This window comes from Chiloscyllium plagiosum, chromosome 26 (genome assembly GCF_004010195.1).
Source record: "Chiloscyllium plagiosum isolate BGI_BamShark_2017 chromosome 26, ASM401019v2, whole genome shotgun sequence".
Lineage (NCBI taxonomy): Eukaryota > Metazoa > Chordata > Chondrichthyes > Orectolobiformes > Hemiscylliidae > Chiloscyllium > Chiloscyllium plagiosum.
This window is the reverse complement of record NC_057735.1, coordinates 46,973,299-46,986,254: the sequence shown is the minus strand read 5'-3', so window position 1 is coordinate 46,986,254 and position 12,956 is coordinate 46,973,299. Positions and strand designations below refer to the sequence as shown.

Genomic DNA, 12,956 nt, shown 5'->3' with positions numbered 1-12,956 from the left:
CTTTCACATTCTCTCACACATTCTGTCTCTCACAAACACATTTTCTCTCTCACACACATTTTCTCTCTCACATTCTCTCTCTCTCTCTGTTCTTTGCAGTAAAAGCATTAAACCTGAAGAAAACCAGTTTATTTTTCCTCCAGTAATTGCTATAAGCTGTGACCTTTTTAATGTATAAGTCAAGAAACCTTTTATAAGTGTTGAGCCAGTCACTTCATACCTCCTGTAAACATCCTGAGAAGGAAGATTGTGAAGTAGTGCTCTGATCAGTTCAGGAATCACTTCAGTAAATCCTGTGAAAAGAGATTACTGACAAGCCTTCCAAGTCTTTCCCTCCATCCATAGCACCTGTATTTTTTTTCCTGTCCATATGTGTAAGGGGGAAGTTCTGAAGGGCAGTTAGAATTTTAACTCGGTGAATAATATGCCAACAGTTCATGATCGTTGACTTATTTGTAATAAATAGTGATTTTAATAAAGTGCAGAAACCTGAACAATGCTTTCTGTTGGCCTTGGTCAGAAAGACAGGTAATCTGGGCAATTCTGCATACTTTTAAAGAGTTTGATTCCTTTATAATGGCTCTGGGAATAACAAGGCCTGATTTTCAGCATGCTACCCCGTGTATTTCTTGCTTCTGATGTTTGGCATTTATTGTCTTCTGACTGCTGAACAATAAACCGTCACATGTTAGACCAGGCTCCTCTGTTTCTCCCTCTTTCCTGTCATTTAAAGAGATATTTACTTTTGGAATTAGAACCTGCCTCCATGGTTGATCTCTGGCTGCCCATGCTAGTAGCTGACTCATTCCTCAATGGGGTGAGCCTTGGCTTTCTGAGTCACCTGAGCTGATTTCATTTCTCCCGTCTTCCTCTCCCTTTCCCTCCTTTCCTGAGAATGATTCTTTAATTGACAATTCACTGTGTTGAGATTGAGTGTAAATGGTGTTTCCTGTACCCACACAATGCACCCCGTTTCACTTCTACATTTCTCAGCAGTTCATGCACAGACCAACAAGAGAAATATGTGTTTTTTTTTAAAAAAGCATTCATCTGGTCCTTTTACTTAAGGAGTGCTGGAAACACCCAGTAGACTGGGGCTTTCCAGCTGAGTGCAGGTAAATGAGCAGGTTGGCTTCCTGCCAAGAGCTGATGTTTACTTGGCACTGATATTAAAGCATTGCATCATTGAACAGCAGAGGATATAGCCCAGGCCTTGCTCTCAATCTGGTCTGTACCTTCTTTCAAAACCAGGGGAATGCAAGGTATGGACAAAATGACAGTAGGATAAATGAGAATGGCACGTATCCTGACCATTGTATATTTTAACCAAAGCAAACCTGGCCATGAGAGAGTAGGCAGAACAAGCCTAGTGCCTGGAGCTCAGACCCAGAGCAGAGCTTTAGCATTTAGCTGCTCTCAAAGGGAAGGCAACATCACTGGAAGAACAAAGTTAAATTCAGTTCTGTTTCCCACTCCCACCTTGGCATGAATACCCCCAGACCCATCCTCCCGAGATCGAATTCTCACCATAGGTGGGATATGGTCAGACCCTCGGCATGGCATTCCCCAAAGCCTCAACAAGTGAGTAGATAAACCATCTGGCTTGCTACTGAGATCAAAACCTTTTAGCGATCTCAATCAGCCAATGCCCAACGTTCCTGATTTTGGGAAATGTAAACTGCCCTCCTGATTTCCGTCCAGTCACCCACATTGAACAGTTGGATCTGGAGAGGGTATAATTGGTCATAGCCTGTTAGAACTCCACAATGGAGAGTACAAATCGATTGTGATGATGGGGCTTTCAGGAGAATAAATATTTACAGCAATTCTTGTCATTTGTTTGTGGGAGGTTGGCATTTGCTGATCAAGCCAATATTTATTAGTCATTCCTAATTTCCCTTGAGATCTGGTGGTGACTCTCTGCAGTCCATGTGCTGGAGGTAGAGCCACCGTGCTGTTAGGGAGGATGTGTCTGGATTTTCGCTCTAAATGTTTCCAAGTCAGGATTGAGAGTGGCTTGGATGGGAAATTGCAGGTAGGCTGTGTTCCCATGTATCTGTTGCCCTCTTTCTCCTGGTTGTGGAGGTTATGAAAGGTTGAATCAGGAACTTTAGTGAGTTGCTGCAGGGCTTCTTGTCAATGGCACATTGTACATCTGCCAGTGGTGGATTGAGTGTGTTTAAGGTGGTACGTGAGGTGCCAGTCAAATAGGATCCTTTGTCCTGGATAATGTTGAGTTGTTTAACTATTATTGGACCCACACCTATCCAACCAAGTGGGGAGCATTCCATCACATTCCTGACTTGTACCTTGTAGATGTATTCCTGAATACATTCCTGAAGAAGGGCTCATGCCCAAAACATCGATTCTCCTGCACCTTGGATGCTGCCTGATCTGCTGCGCTTTTCCAGCAACACATTTTCAGCTTGTACCTTGTAGATGGCAGGAAGACTATGGAGCCAGGAGGTGAGTTGGGGGTCAGTTCGCTGGACAGCTGGTTTGCCAAGCAATAGCAGCAGTGTGGGTTCAATTCCCGCACTGGCAGAGGTTACCATGAGATCATGTACCTCCTCACTACTACCAATCATTTCTCTGAGAGAGAGAGAGAGAGAAGCCCTATGTTCCTCTGGGACCAGGGCAGCTTTACCTACTCCCTGAAAAATGTTACTGGGTTGCAGACCAATGTCCAGGTTTTCTGCTTTTGCGATGCGTTTGCAGTAGTTTGACATGGCTGACTGAGTGCTTCGCTGAGACCGTTTCAAAGAGAGTTTGAGAGTGTGAATTCTGTGTCAGTTGGAGGGGATTTTCTTCTTGAAAAGATATTCAAACCAGATAAGGCTTTGAAACAATTTGACAGTTTCATGGTCACCAGATCTGACATTGACTTTTTACTCCATATTTCTTCAGTTCACAATAGAATAAGAGGATTTGAATTAATTTCCCCAGAACATTCATCCATACATTTGAATTATAATCCAGTGACATAACTAACGTGCGATCATTCTGATCAGAATTTGGGTTCTCCTGGTCGACTGCATGTGTTCCATTGTCTGTTCCAATTGATCTGAAGTCACTGCACGTTGGTCTTTCTTCTACACTTTGGGAAGCTACACTGACATATATTCTGTGGGAGTGTGGTTACTTCTGTAAAAAGTGGTTTTGTGTTGTTGATTTGTGACAGAAATGCAGCCATCACTATGGAGCAAGGCAGACGTTACACAGTGGCTGAAATGGGCAGAGAGAGAATATTCCCTGCGTTTTATTGAGGAGAGCAAGTTTGAAATGAATGGGAAAGCTCTGTGCTTGCTCACCAAGGAAGACTTCAGGAACCGCTGTCCCAGTTCAGGTAAGAGCCGCTGTCCCAGTTCAGGTAAGAGCCATTCAGAGGTTTCCTTCAGAATTTGCTGTGAAGTAGGAAAGATGTTATTAAACTGGAAAAGGGGACAAAAAGGATTCATGAGGATGTTCTTTATTAGGAGAGGCTGGGACTTTCACTGGGCTGAGAGCTAACATTACAAAGGTTTATAAAGTCATGAGGGATATAGATAAGGTTAATAACCAAGGTCTTTTCCCCAGGTAAGGTGGGGGTCCAAAATTAGAGGTTTAAGCTGAGAGGGGAAATATTTAAAAGAGATCTGAGGGACAACGTTTTCACACAGAGGGTGAGGCATAGGAAGCTGCCAAAGGAAGTGGTGGAGGCTGGTACAGGAACAACATTTGAAAGGCATTTGGACAGGTAAATGGACGAAAGGTTAAGAGGGATATGGGTGAAATGCAACCAAACAGTACTAGTTCATGAATGAGTTGGGCTGAAGGGTCTGTTTCTGTGCTCTTTGTAAGGCTTAGAGATTCATAGAGCCAGTGTTTATAAACAGAAAATAACATAATGTCCCAGTCAGGAATATATGGGGACAATAGTTCAATGTACCAATCTCATAAATGTTGTGGATACGGGAACGATAGTTCAGTGTATCAATCTGAAGTATATTGTGTACACACCAATAACAGTTCCATGCACCAATCTAAAGTATATTCGATGTCTGAGGATAAAAGCTTTGTGTATTAATCTGAAAAAATCATGTACAGGATATATGGGGATGACAGTTCTGTGTACCAGTCTGGAATATATCAAATTTATGAGGATAGGATTTGTATGCTGATCTTGGGTTTAACGATAATTACATCTCTCAAAACACCTCAAAGTGTCTCATGGAGGTAGAATGGCGACAAAAGGACACTGACCCAAAGTAGAAGACATTCAAGAGCAAAGGAGCTGAACATTGAAAGCAAAAGCACTGAGATTGGGAGCTTCATGAGAGACCAGCATTAGGGGAACAGAAAGTTCAAGGATGGTGTTAGATTTCTGGAGAAAGTTAAAGTGACAGCGAGGGACAACAGAAGGCTGGATGTTTTACATGTGAAAGGTAATCAAAAACAGAGATTTGAGGTTGGAGGCTCGAGAGGAATATGCAGTTGGAAGGTCAACTTGGGGTCAATTAGATAACGATATTTAAAACAGTTTGGATGAATCCAGGGATGTGGTTTGAGGGAAGTTGTGGTGGAGGGACCAAAGGCTATGGCTTTGGTCTTAACAGTGTTTAGCTGAAAGAAATAGTCGCTCTGTTGATGTCAGACAAGCAATATGATGACACAGAGTGGGACAGGGTTATGAGTGATGCTATTGAAACTGTACATAGTCTCCTCAGTGCAGTATAGATGCTGATTCATGTCTCCTGAGGTTGCTAAGATGAAGCATGTAGATTGAAAACACGACAGTTTAACTTCTGAGACGACTTTGAGTCCAGGAAGTTACTGTTCCTAGAAACACCAAGATGGTAGGCAAAGATGGTTGTCATTACTTGCTCATGTATTCGGGATGCCCCACACTTGTGCAAGGCCCCCTTTGTTGGGATGTGATTGTGCATGTATGGATACAAATCCCCCAGTCCTTCCCTCACACAGGGAGCACTGGCTCAGAGCTCTTCTGGGCGACAACCAAGGCTGTTCCCTGGCCCACACCCACAGCCCTTATCCCAAAGAGATGCCGACCATTTCATCAGGATATCATCCAACGTATTCCGGGGAAAAAGACCTCCAACACAACCTGTCTGACATGTTTGTCCAGATTTTGCAAAATCTCTCCCCTCCCATTTCTTTTTTTCCTGAGCATTACTGACCTCCTCTTGCTTTGCCTGACTCTCTTTGATCAAACTGAGCTAAACTTTCTCCAGTTGTTCATTTTGAGTTGAATTGCTTTTTAATGACCATCGCAGGAAGACGTAAATTGTCAGCGCATTGCAGTGGACTGACACTCAGCGGGCTGACTCCATACTGCCATGTCATGTTAAGGCCACTGAGCAATGCCACCTTTCCCCTAGCCTCTGCTCGTCTGTGTTGTGGCATGTGATGCTGCGATTGTACATGTGCACAGTCACTCTGCCCCCTAGCAGCAGCATTGACAGCAGAGAGAAATCAGCAAAGCTTTCGGAGAGATAAAGGTGGGAACTGGTGAGCATGGGCTCATTCTGGTGGGAAAGGTATGTGGTGAAAAGCAGAAGATATGATTTGCTGTGCTCAGCCAAGGTATATACCACTGTCTCCTCAATGTTTTGTGCTGCTGTGAGTATGAATTAGCTTTAGTAAGGTTGGCAGGACAGAGGACTGCCACACAGGAGGCTGGGACCAGAAATCTCCATCAGACCCTCGTGTGTAATCAGTGCCAGTGTATAGGCAATGGAGTGTGGTAGGGATGGTATAAGGCTCCTGAACACTTTGAGGGACAGGCTGTTGAGCTGCCCAGGGAACATCAATGAGGAGAAAGTGAGGTCTGCAGATGCTGGAGATCAGAGCTGAAATTGTGTTGCTGGAAAAGCGCAGCAGGTCAGGCAGCATCCAGGGAACAGGAGAATTGACGTTTCGGGCATCCTGAAGAAGGGCCTATGCACCCCCCCCCCCGCCCCCCATCTCCACCAGGGCAGCCTGTTGCAGCTGAACCTGACCAGGAGAGTCTTCTGGGCCCACGACCACCAAAGGATGCACACCAGGGGCACCTGAACAAGCCAGGCTGGTCAGCAGGCATCCTCCATCTCAGCTGTGCCAGCAAGGGTGGCACAGGGACAGAGCAGAGAAAGATTGTTGAAGACACTTAGCAGAGACAGGTGTCAATTTTGTCCAACCTGACACTGAGCACAAAGACAGCACTTAGTAAGGTGACAGTGTGGTTAGGCCAGCCTTTGCTCTTCCCTGTGTTCCTTGTAGGTGACCCTGTGCCTGATCACCCCACACATTTGCATCACTGGGAAGCAGTACAAAGAGCATTGAGATGGTGAGCCTCTGCTGCCCCCTGAGAGGAGCATCACCTCCAGAAAGTGGGATCTTCAACTTGAGTTTTAGGTTTCAGGTGTTCAATTCTCTATGTTGCTACGTAGCCTCCTGCCCCGCAGGGACAGCGCTGCCTCCCACCCCGCAGGGTTACAGATCTGACTGCAGAAAGTGGCAGATGTAGGTGACGGTGTTCCTGGGGAGTCCTCCTGCACTGTCTTTCACTCATCCCTGCGGGGAGAGAGGAGCTGTCAGTGTACCCTGTCCCAGTACACTGCTTAATGGCACTGAAGACCCTGGCCCCCCTCTTGTTCTGTTGGTACTGGGCATTCCTCCTCCTTAGCAATACTACTATAGCTGCTGGGTTACATTACTCAAATATCTGACATTGAAGTGCTCAGCTATGAGGAAAGATCAGGATGGAACTGGAAGAAGTCTACCTGCCAGGTACATCCCTCTCGGATACAGTCAGTTTTGAAAACATGTGTTTCCTGTTCTGTCCAACAACATTTTGCCTGGGAATGTAATTTCAGTGGAACTAGGGTCTTAATGAATATGTATGACATGCTAATAAATGTAAAGGAGTTTCCTAACCATTGGTTCTAAGGACACGGTCACAAAACTTTAGCATCCTGCTCTCTGCCTGGCCATGTGAAAGCAGCTGTCCACTATGTCACAATTCACAATTTAATGTTGTTTCGGTAAGATTCCTTAATTCTCTTGTGGGGGAAGGGTGTAAGTACCAGATTGAAGAGACTCTCACTCCATTGGTCAGAAGCCCTTGTATGAGGTGGACGTATGTTGGGTATTTTGGAATAGTATCACACTGTAACAACTCAAGACATATTACAATTGTGGTGTAAGAACTGCTGCCTTTAGAAAGGAGATTAGGAACATCTTACTCGAAAAGGAAGGACAATATATTGAGAGGTTCCTTCTTCGTGTTGCCCCTGTGTTTCCAGTGGCTGGGTCTAGAATATTATCTGGAGCTAAAATGGTCAGGATTCGGGAACCTTTTCCCCTATGGGATCAGGAGTGAGGTGAGGAAGGGTGGAATCTTTCTTTGCTTTGTGTCAAATAGACCATGATGTAGCAAAACCACAAAGGCCGACCTGTGGTTGCGGGTTAATTCCATGTCTCTGACCCTGTGTGCCTTGTCTATGGATCATGCCTCATGGAAGTATTGATGCCGTGCCTGTAGGCTGTTCTGCAATGAGGGCAGTAGGACTGAGATTGGCTTAAAGACAATTCCCATTGAGACTGTTGGAAAAACCCAGAAATCCTCCAATACAAAGGGTTTTAATTCGATTTCTCTTTTAGGGGACGTGCTGTATGAAATACTGCAACAGATCAATAACTACAGAAACTTTGCACAAAGGAATTTCATCGTGAATGTGCCAGCACAACAGGCCATGCACACCTCCCCTGGAACTCTCCACAACCCTTTCGAAGGTATGATTGTATCCATCAGACAATTTCCTGGGAGATTCCACTTCCAGGATGGGGAAAAGGTCAATACACAGCATTACTCAAGGTCATATCCTCCCTACGTGACTTTCACTCATGCCCAGTCCAAGGTAGACAGAGAACTGGAACCTGAGCAGGTTTATTCAAGGACCCAAGGAAATGTGGGAATGATAGCAGTTACTCTGAAGTTGGACTGTGCAATATAAACAAGAGGATTGAAGAGTGAGCCATGTGAAACCCATTTTTCAAAGGCAGACACTGCAAACATTGATAATTACAGCCCAATTGATTAAAAATGCATACAAATAAAATTATAAAGAACTAGTTGAGGGAACTAAAACCAAACTGTCAAATCAGTTCAAGCCCATTTAAAACTCTGTGTCATACTGATGTCTGAGGTCCTGTTTCAATCTAAAAGACTGATACAGACAGGAAGGGAATCCAGGATGATCGGAAAGTGGAGTTGAGGATTACCAGATTGGCCATGATCACACTGAATGGAACTCAATGGGCTGAATGGACTATTTCTGCTTCTATATACTATATTTCTGTCTTCTTTCCTTGTGTTTGTCTCTGTCACATTGGACGTTATTCCTGCTGCTCTTTCCTGTGATTTCAGGAAATACCTTTTCTTTTTTAACCCTTGCTAACAAAAAGTAGCCCTCAGTGCAGACTGAGTACCAGGCCGTGCACTCAGAGCATGTACAGATCAACTGGCAGAGGTCTCCTCGAACATCTTCAACCCCTCCCTGCAGCAGGCCACTGTCCCTGCCTGTTTCCAGAGGGGTAACATCATCCCTGTGCCTAAAAAGGCTCATGCAGCATGTCTCAATGACCACCACCCAGTGGCCCTAACTTCGGTGGTCGTGAAGTGCTTTGAAAGGCTGGTCGTGGTATTAATCAACTCCAGGCTCCCCACTACTCTTGACCCACTCCAACCTGCCTATTGGACGTCAGATGCCATATCACTTGCATTTCACTCCTCCCTGGAACATCTTGACACCAAGAACAGCTATGTAAGAATCCTACTCATTGACTACAGTTCAGCCTTCAACACTATTATCCCCTCGAAACTAATTACTAAACTCACTGATCTTGGACTAAGCCCCACTCTCTGCAACTGGATCCTCAGTTTCCTGACTGACAGACCACAATCAGTGAAGATTGGGGACAATATTTCATCCTCACTAACACTCAACACTGGTGCCCCCCCAGGGGTGCGTACTCAGCCCTTTACTGTACTCACTGTATACCCATGGCTGTCACCAAATACCAGACTAATGCCATTTACAAGTTCGCTGATGACACCACCATAGTCAGTCGAATCTCAGATGGCGACAGAACAAACTACAGACGGGAGGTGGAAGACCTGGAAAAATGGTGAACTGAAACAACTTAGCTCTCAATGCCAGCAAAAACTAAGAACTCATTTTAGACTTTCGGCAGGATGTTACTCCTGCCCCGCTACACATTAACAGCACAGGGGTGGAAAGAGTCGAGAGTGTCAAGCTCCTGGGAGTGGTCATCCACAACAAGCTTTCTTGGAGTCTTCATGTGGATGCACTGGTTACACAGGCCCAACAACGTCTATTATTCCTCAGGCAGCTGAGGAAACTTGGCATGATGGCGAATACCCTTGGCAACATCGAGAGCATTCTGTCTGGATATATCACTACCTGGTATGGCAACTGTACCATGCAAGATCGAAGACTGTTACAGAGAGTGGTGAACTCAGCCCGGACAATCACAAAAGCCAACCTCCCATCTACAGAATCCATCTACCAGGCCCACTGTCAAGGAAAGGCCGCCAGCATTCTCAAAGATCCACCCCACCTTGGCAATGTTTCTCTACAACCTCTACCATCGGGGAGAAGGTACAGAAGCCTGAACATGCACCAGCCGGTTTCAAAACAGTTTCTACCCTGCTGTTGTTAGAATACTGAATGGACTCTCAAACTCTTAACATTCGCTTGTATCTGTGTTTTTGTATTTGCCGCTGTTTACCTTTTCTTTACTTATCTACGCTACTTAACTCTGTGATCTGCCTGTATTGCTTGCAAGACAAAGCTTTTCACTGTGTCTCTGTACACATGACAGTAAATTCAATTCAATTCAATTCAAGTCTGTCATTTAAAATTGTAATTGGCCTCACTAGTTCAAAAAAATGAGTGGGCAAAGGCCGCACTTAATTTCTCTCTCTCTCATCCATTCCCAATCTCTCTCCCATGACCTGCAGAGACAGGGGATGGTGTTAACATGGACCTCCAGTTTCAAACAGATTTTACTGAGGACAAAGTAAATCTGTCACAAAAGGGCAGGTTATTGATTGTCATATCTCTCTGTAGTGGGACAGTCATCATGGAAACTCCCTTGTCTGTACCTCACTGTGGTGAGCTTACTTCATTGTAGTAGCAGTTAAATCAACTTGAGCCTGACAAGGCATTTTATTTAAAACAAAAAGGCCTCAAACAAGGGCGAGATGTCCCGGGTTCAGTTCCCGCCTCAGGCGACTGACTGTGTGGAGTTTGCACGTTCTCCCCGTGTCTCATAAGAAATAGGAGTGGAAGTAAGGCCATTTGGCCCATCGAGTCCACTCCACCATTCAATCATGGCTGATGGGCATTTCAACGCCACTTACCCGCACTCTCCCCATATCCCTTAATTCCTTGTGAGATTAAGAATTTCTCAGTCTCTGCTTTGAAGACATTTAACATCCCAGCCTCCAGAAAATAATATTCTACTTGGGTCGCCATTTCAGTAGCCACCATTTTTGCTTCAAAAATCTCTATGCTTAGCTAGAAATTCATACAAAATCCTGAGCTGCAAGGTTCATTTCTAGACGTTTCGTTACCCTACTAGGTAACATCTTCAGTGAGCCTCAGGCAAAGCGATGCCGAAAAGTTCTGATTTCTATTTATATGTTTGGGTAGGTGATGTCATTTCCTGTGGTGATGTCACTTCCTGTTCCTTTTCTCAGTGGGTGGTAGATGGGGTCTAACTTGATGTGTTAGTCCCCATTTACCACCCACTGAGAAAAGGAGCAGGAAGTGACTTCACAGGAAATGACATCACCAACCCAAAGAGGCCCAAACATATAAATAGAAAGCAGGAATTTTCAGCATTACTTTGCCTGAGGCCTGATGCAGAGAGGATCAAGTGTCTCCTCCAAGATCCCATGATATTTCTGTCACTGCCCCACAAAAATTGTAAGACTGTCCCTAAGACAATGGCTTGAAGAAACCAGCATAAGCATTAGTCACATCAGTGACTAAAACCCCTCACTTGTGAATCAGTTCTCTGCCAAAGGCACACTTGATAGATTTGAGCCTATGGGTAAGAATAAATAAGAAGCATTTTATCAAAATAATGAGCGATTGCAGAGCTCTGAAATGCAGAGGGATCTGAGTGCCCTAGTGCATGAATCCCAGAAGGGTAGGTGCAGCAAGTAATCGGGAAAGCAAACCTTGTTTTAACTGGCACTCTCGATAATCCGGCAAAAATAATATACAGTATCTCAAATACCGGAAGCTTACTGTATTATCACAATGTCCAAGTCATCAGTTGAGTGTGAGTGAGAAGGAATTCTGCCAATAAAATTTATTTAAGGCAAAGTTGTATTATTATTTCAGTGATTTATGCTGTAAATAAAATATAACAGTCATGTGTATATCCCCTGCACTATGTATCTATTAGCTATTGTGTGTATTTACACTGATTATATGACTGTAACCTCTTGATCAACTGGAATATTTGATCAATCTGGTCGCATAGGTGCTTGTTAATAAAATGTTTTTTATAAATGTAATGTATATTATGAGGGGAATTGATTGCAAGAGTAGGGAGGTGATACTTTGAGAGCATTAGTGAGACCCCATCTGGAGTACTGTGTACAAGACTAGTCACCATACTTATAGAAGGATATTAATGTATTAGAAGCAGTTCAGAGAAGGTTTACAGACTAGAATCTGGAATAAGCTTATTGCCTTATGAGGAAACGCTAGACAGACCAGGCCTATATCTGTGGAGTTTACAAGAGTCGAAGGTGACTTAATTTAAACATGTAAGATACTGAGAGGACTTGACCGGGTGGTTGTGAATGTTTCTTCTTATGGGAGAATCTAGAAGTTGGGGCATAGTTTAAAAGTTAATGGTCGCCCATTTAAGACCGAGATATGGAAGCATTTTTTTTCAGGGGATGGGGTCCTCTGGAAGTCTTTTCCTCAAAAGATAGTTGGTGCAGAATCTTTAAATATTTTTAAGGCGGAGGTAGATAGAATCTAGCAAGGGGATAAAAGATTTTCGGGGTTGTACAGGAATGTAGAGTTAAGGTTAAAATCTATCGCCATGATCTTATTGAATGGTGGAGCAGGCTCGATAGACCATGTTTGTGCATTTCAGACTGAACGTTCAGCAGGATGTTGAGAGAATATTGCGCTGCCTGAGACCCCTTTCAGGTGAGATGTTAAGTTGGAATCTGTCATTCTTCCGCCATTTTAGCTGACCCTCCTCAACCAACATGACCAAAAACAGCTTGTCCACTCATTTACTGATGTGCTGGTGTCTCCCGCAGCCACAAGTATGCTTCAAATTAAATCATTGTCACTGAAACACATTGGAACATTCTGAGAAAAACTCGGTATGACAAATGACTTCATGGTCCCCACATAGTCTCTAAAAGCCAATCTGATCTAGCCCTGGCTCTCACTGAGGTTCCTGAATTTGCTTTCACTGAATGCTGCTGTGTCAAATATGTTCATTCATAAGCACAGAGCACAGTCATAACACCATGGCTGCCTTAATACTGCTCTGGATAATGACCTCTCATAGAGTCATAGAGATGTACAGCATGGAAACAGACCCTTCGGTCCAACCCGTCCATGCCGACCAGATAACCCAATCTAGCCCCACCTGCCAGCACCTGGCCCATATGCCTCCAAACCCTTCCTATTCATATACCCATCCAAATGCATTTTAAATGTTGCAATTGTACCAGCCTCCACAACTTCCTCTGGCAGCTCATTCCATACCCGTACCACCCTCTGTGTGAAAAAGTTGCCCCTTAGGTCTCTTTTATATCTTTCCCCTCTCACCCTAAACCTATGCCCTCTAGTTCTGGACTCCCTGACCCCAGGGAAAAGACTTTGCCTATTTACCCTGTCCATGCCCCT

General features: G+C 44.3%; 1 protein-coding gene across 5 annotated transcripts in view; it reads left to right on the top strand.

Moving 5' to 3' along the window:
* Positions 1-12,956, top strand: part of LOC122563320 (transcription factor ETV6-like) — a 75,630-nt gene that overhangs the window by 19,005 nt on the left and 43,669 nt on the right. For 4 of the 5 annotated variants that reach the window (XM_043717045.1, XM_043717046.1, XM_043717048.1 and 1 more), the window contains exons 2-3: positions 3,182-3,346; positions 7,642-7,773. In XM_043717045.1, coding sequence (XP_043572980.1) covers positions 3,184-3,346; positions 7,642-7,773 — 295 coding nt within the window. In that variant the 5' untranslated portion in view covers positions 3,182-3,183. The remainder of the gene's footprint in view (positions 1-3,181; positions 3,347-7,641; positions 7,774-12,956) is intronic. The other variant, XM_043717047.1, reaches the window with a different exon arrangement.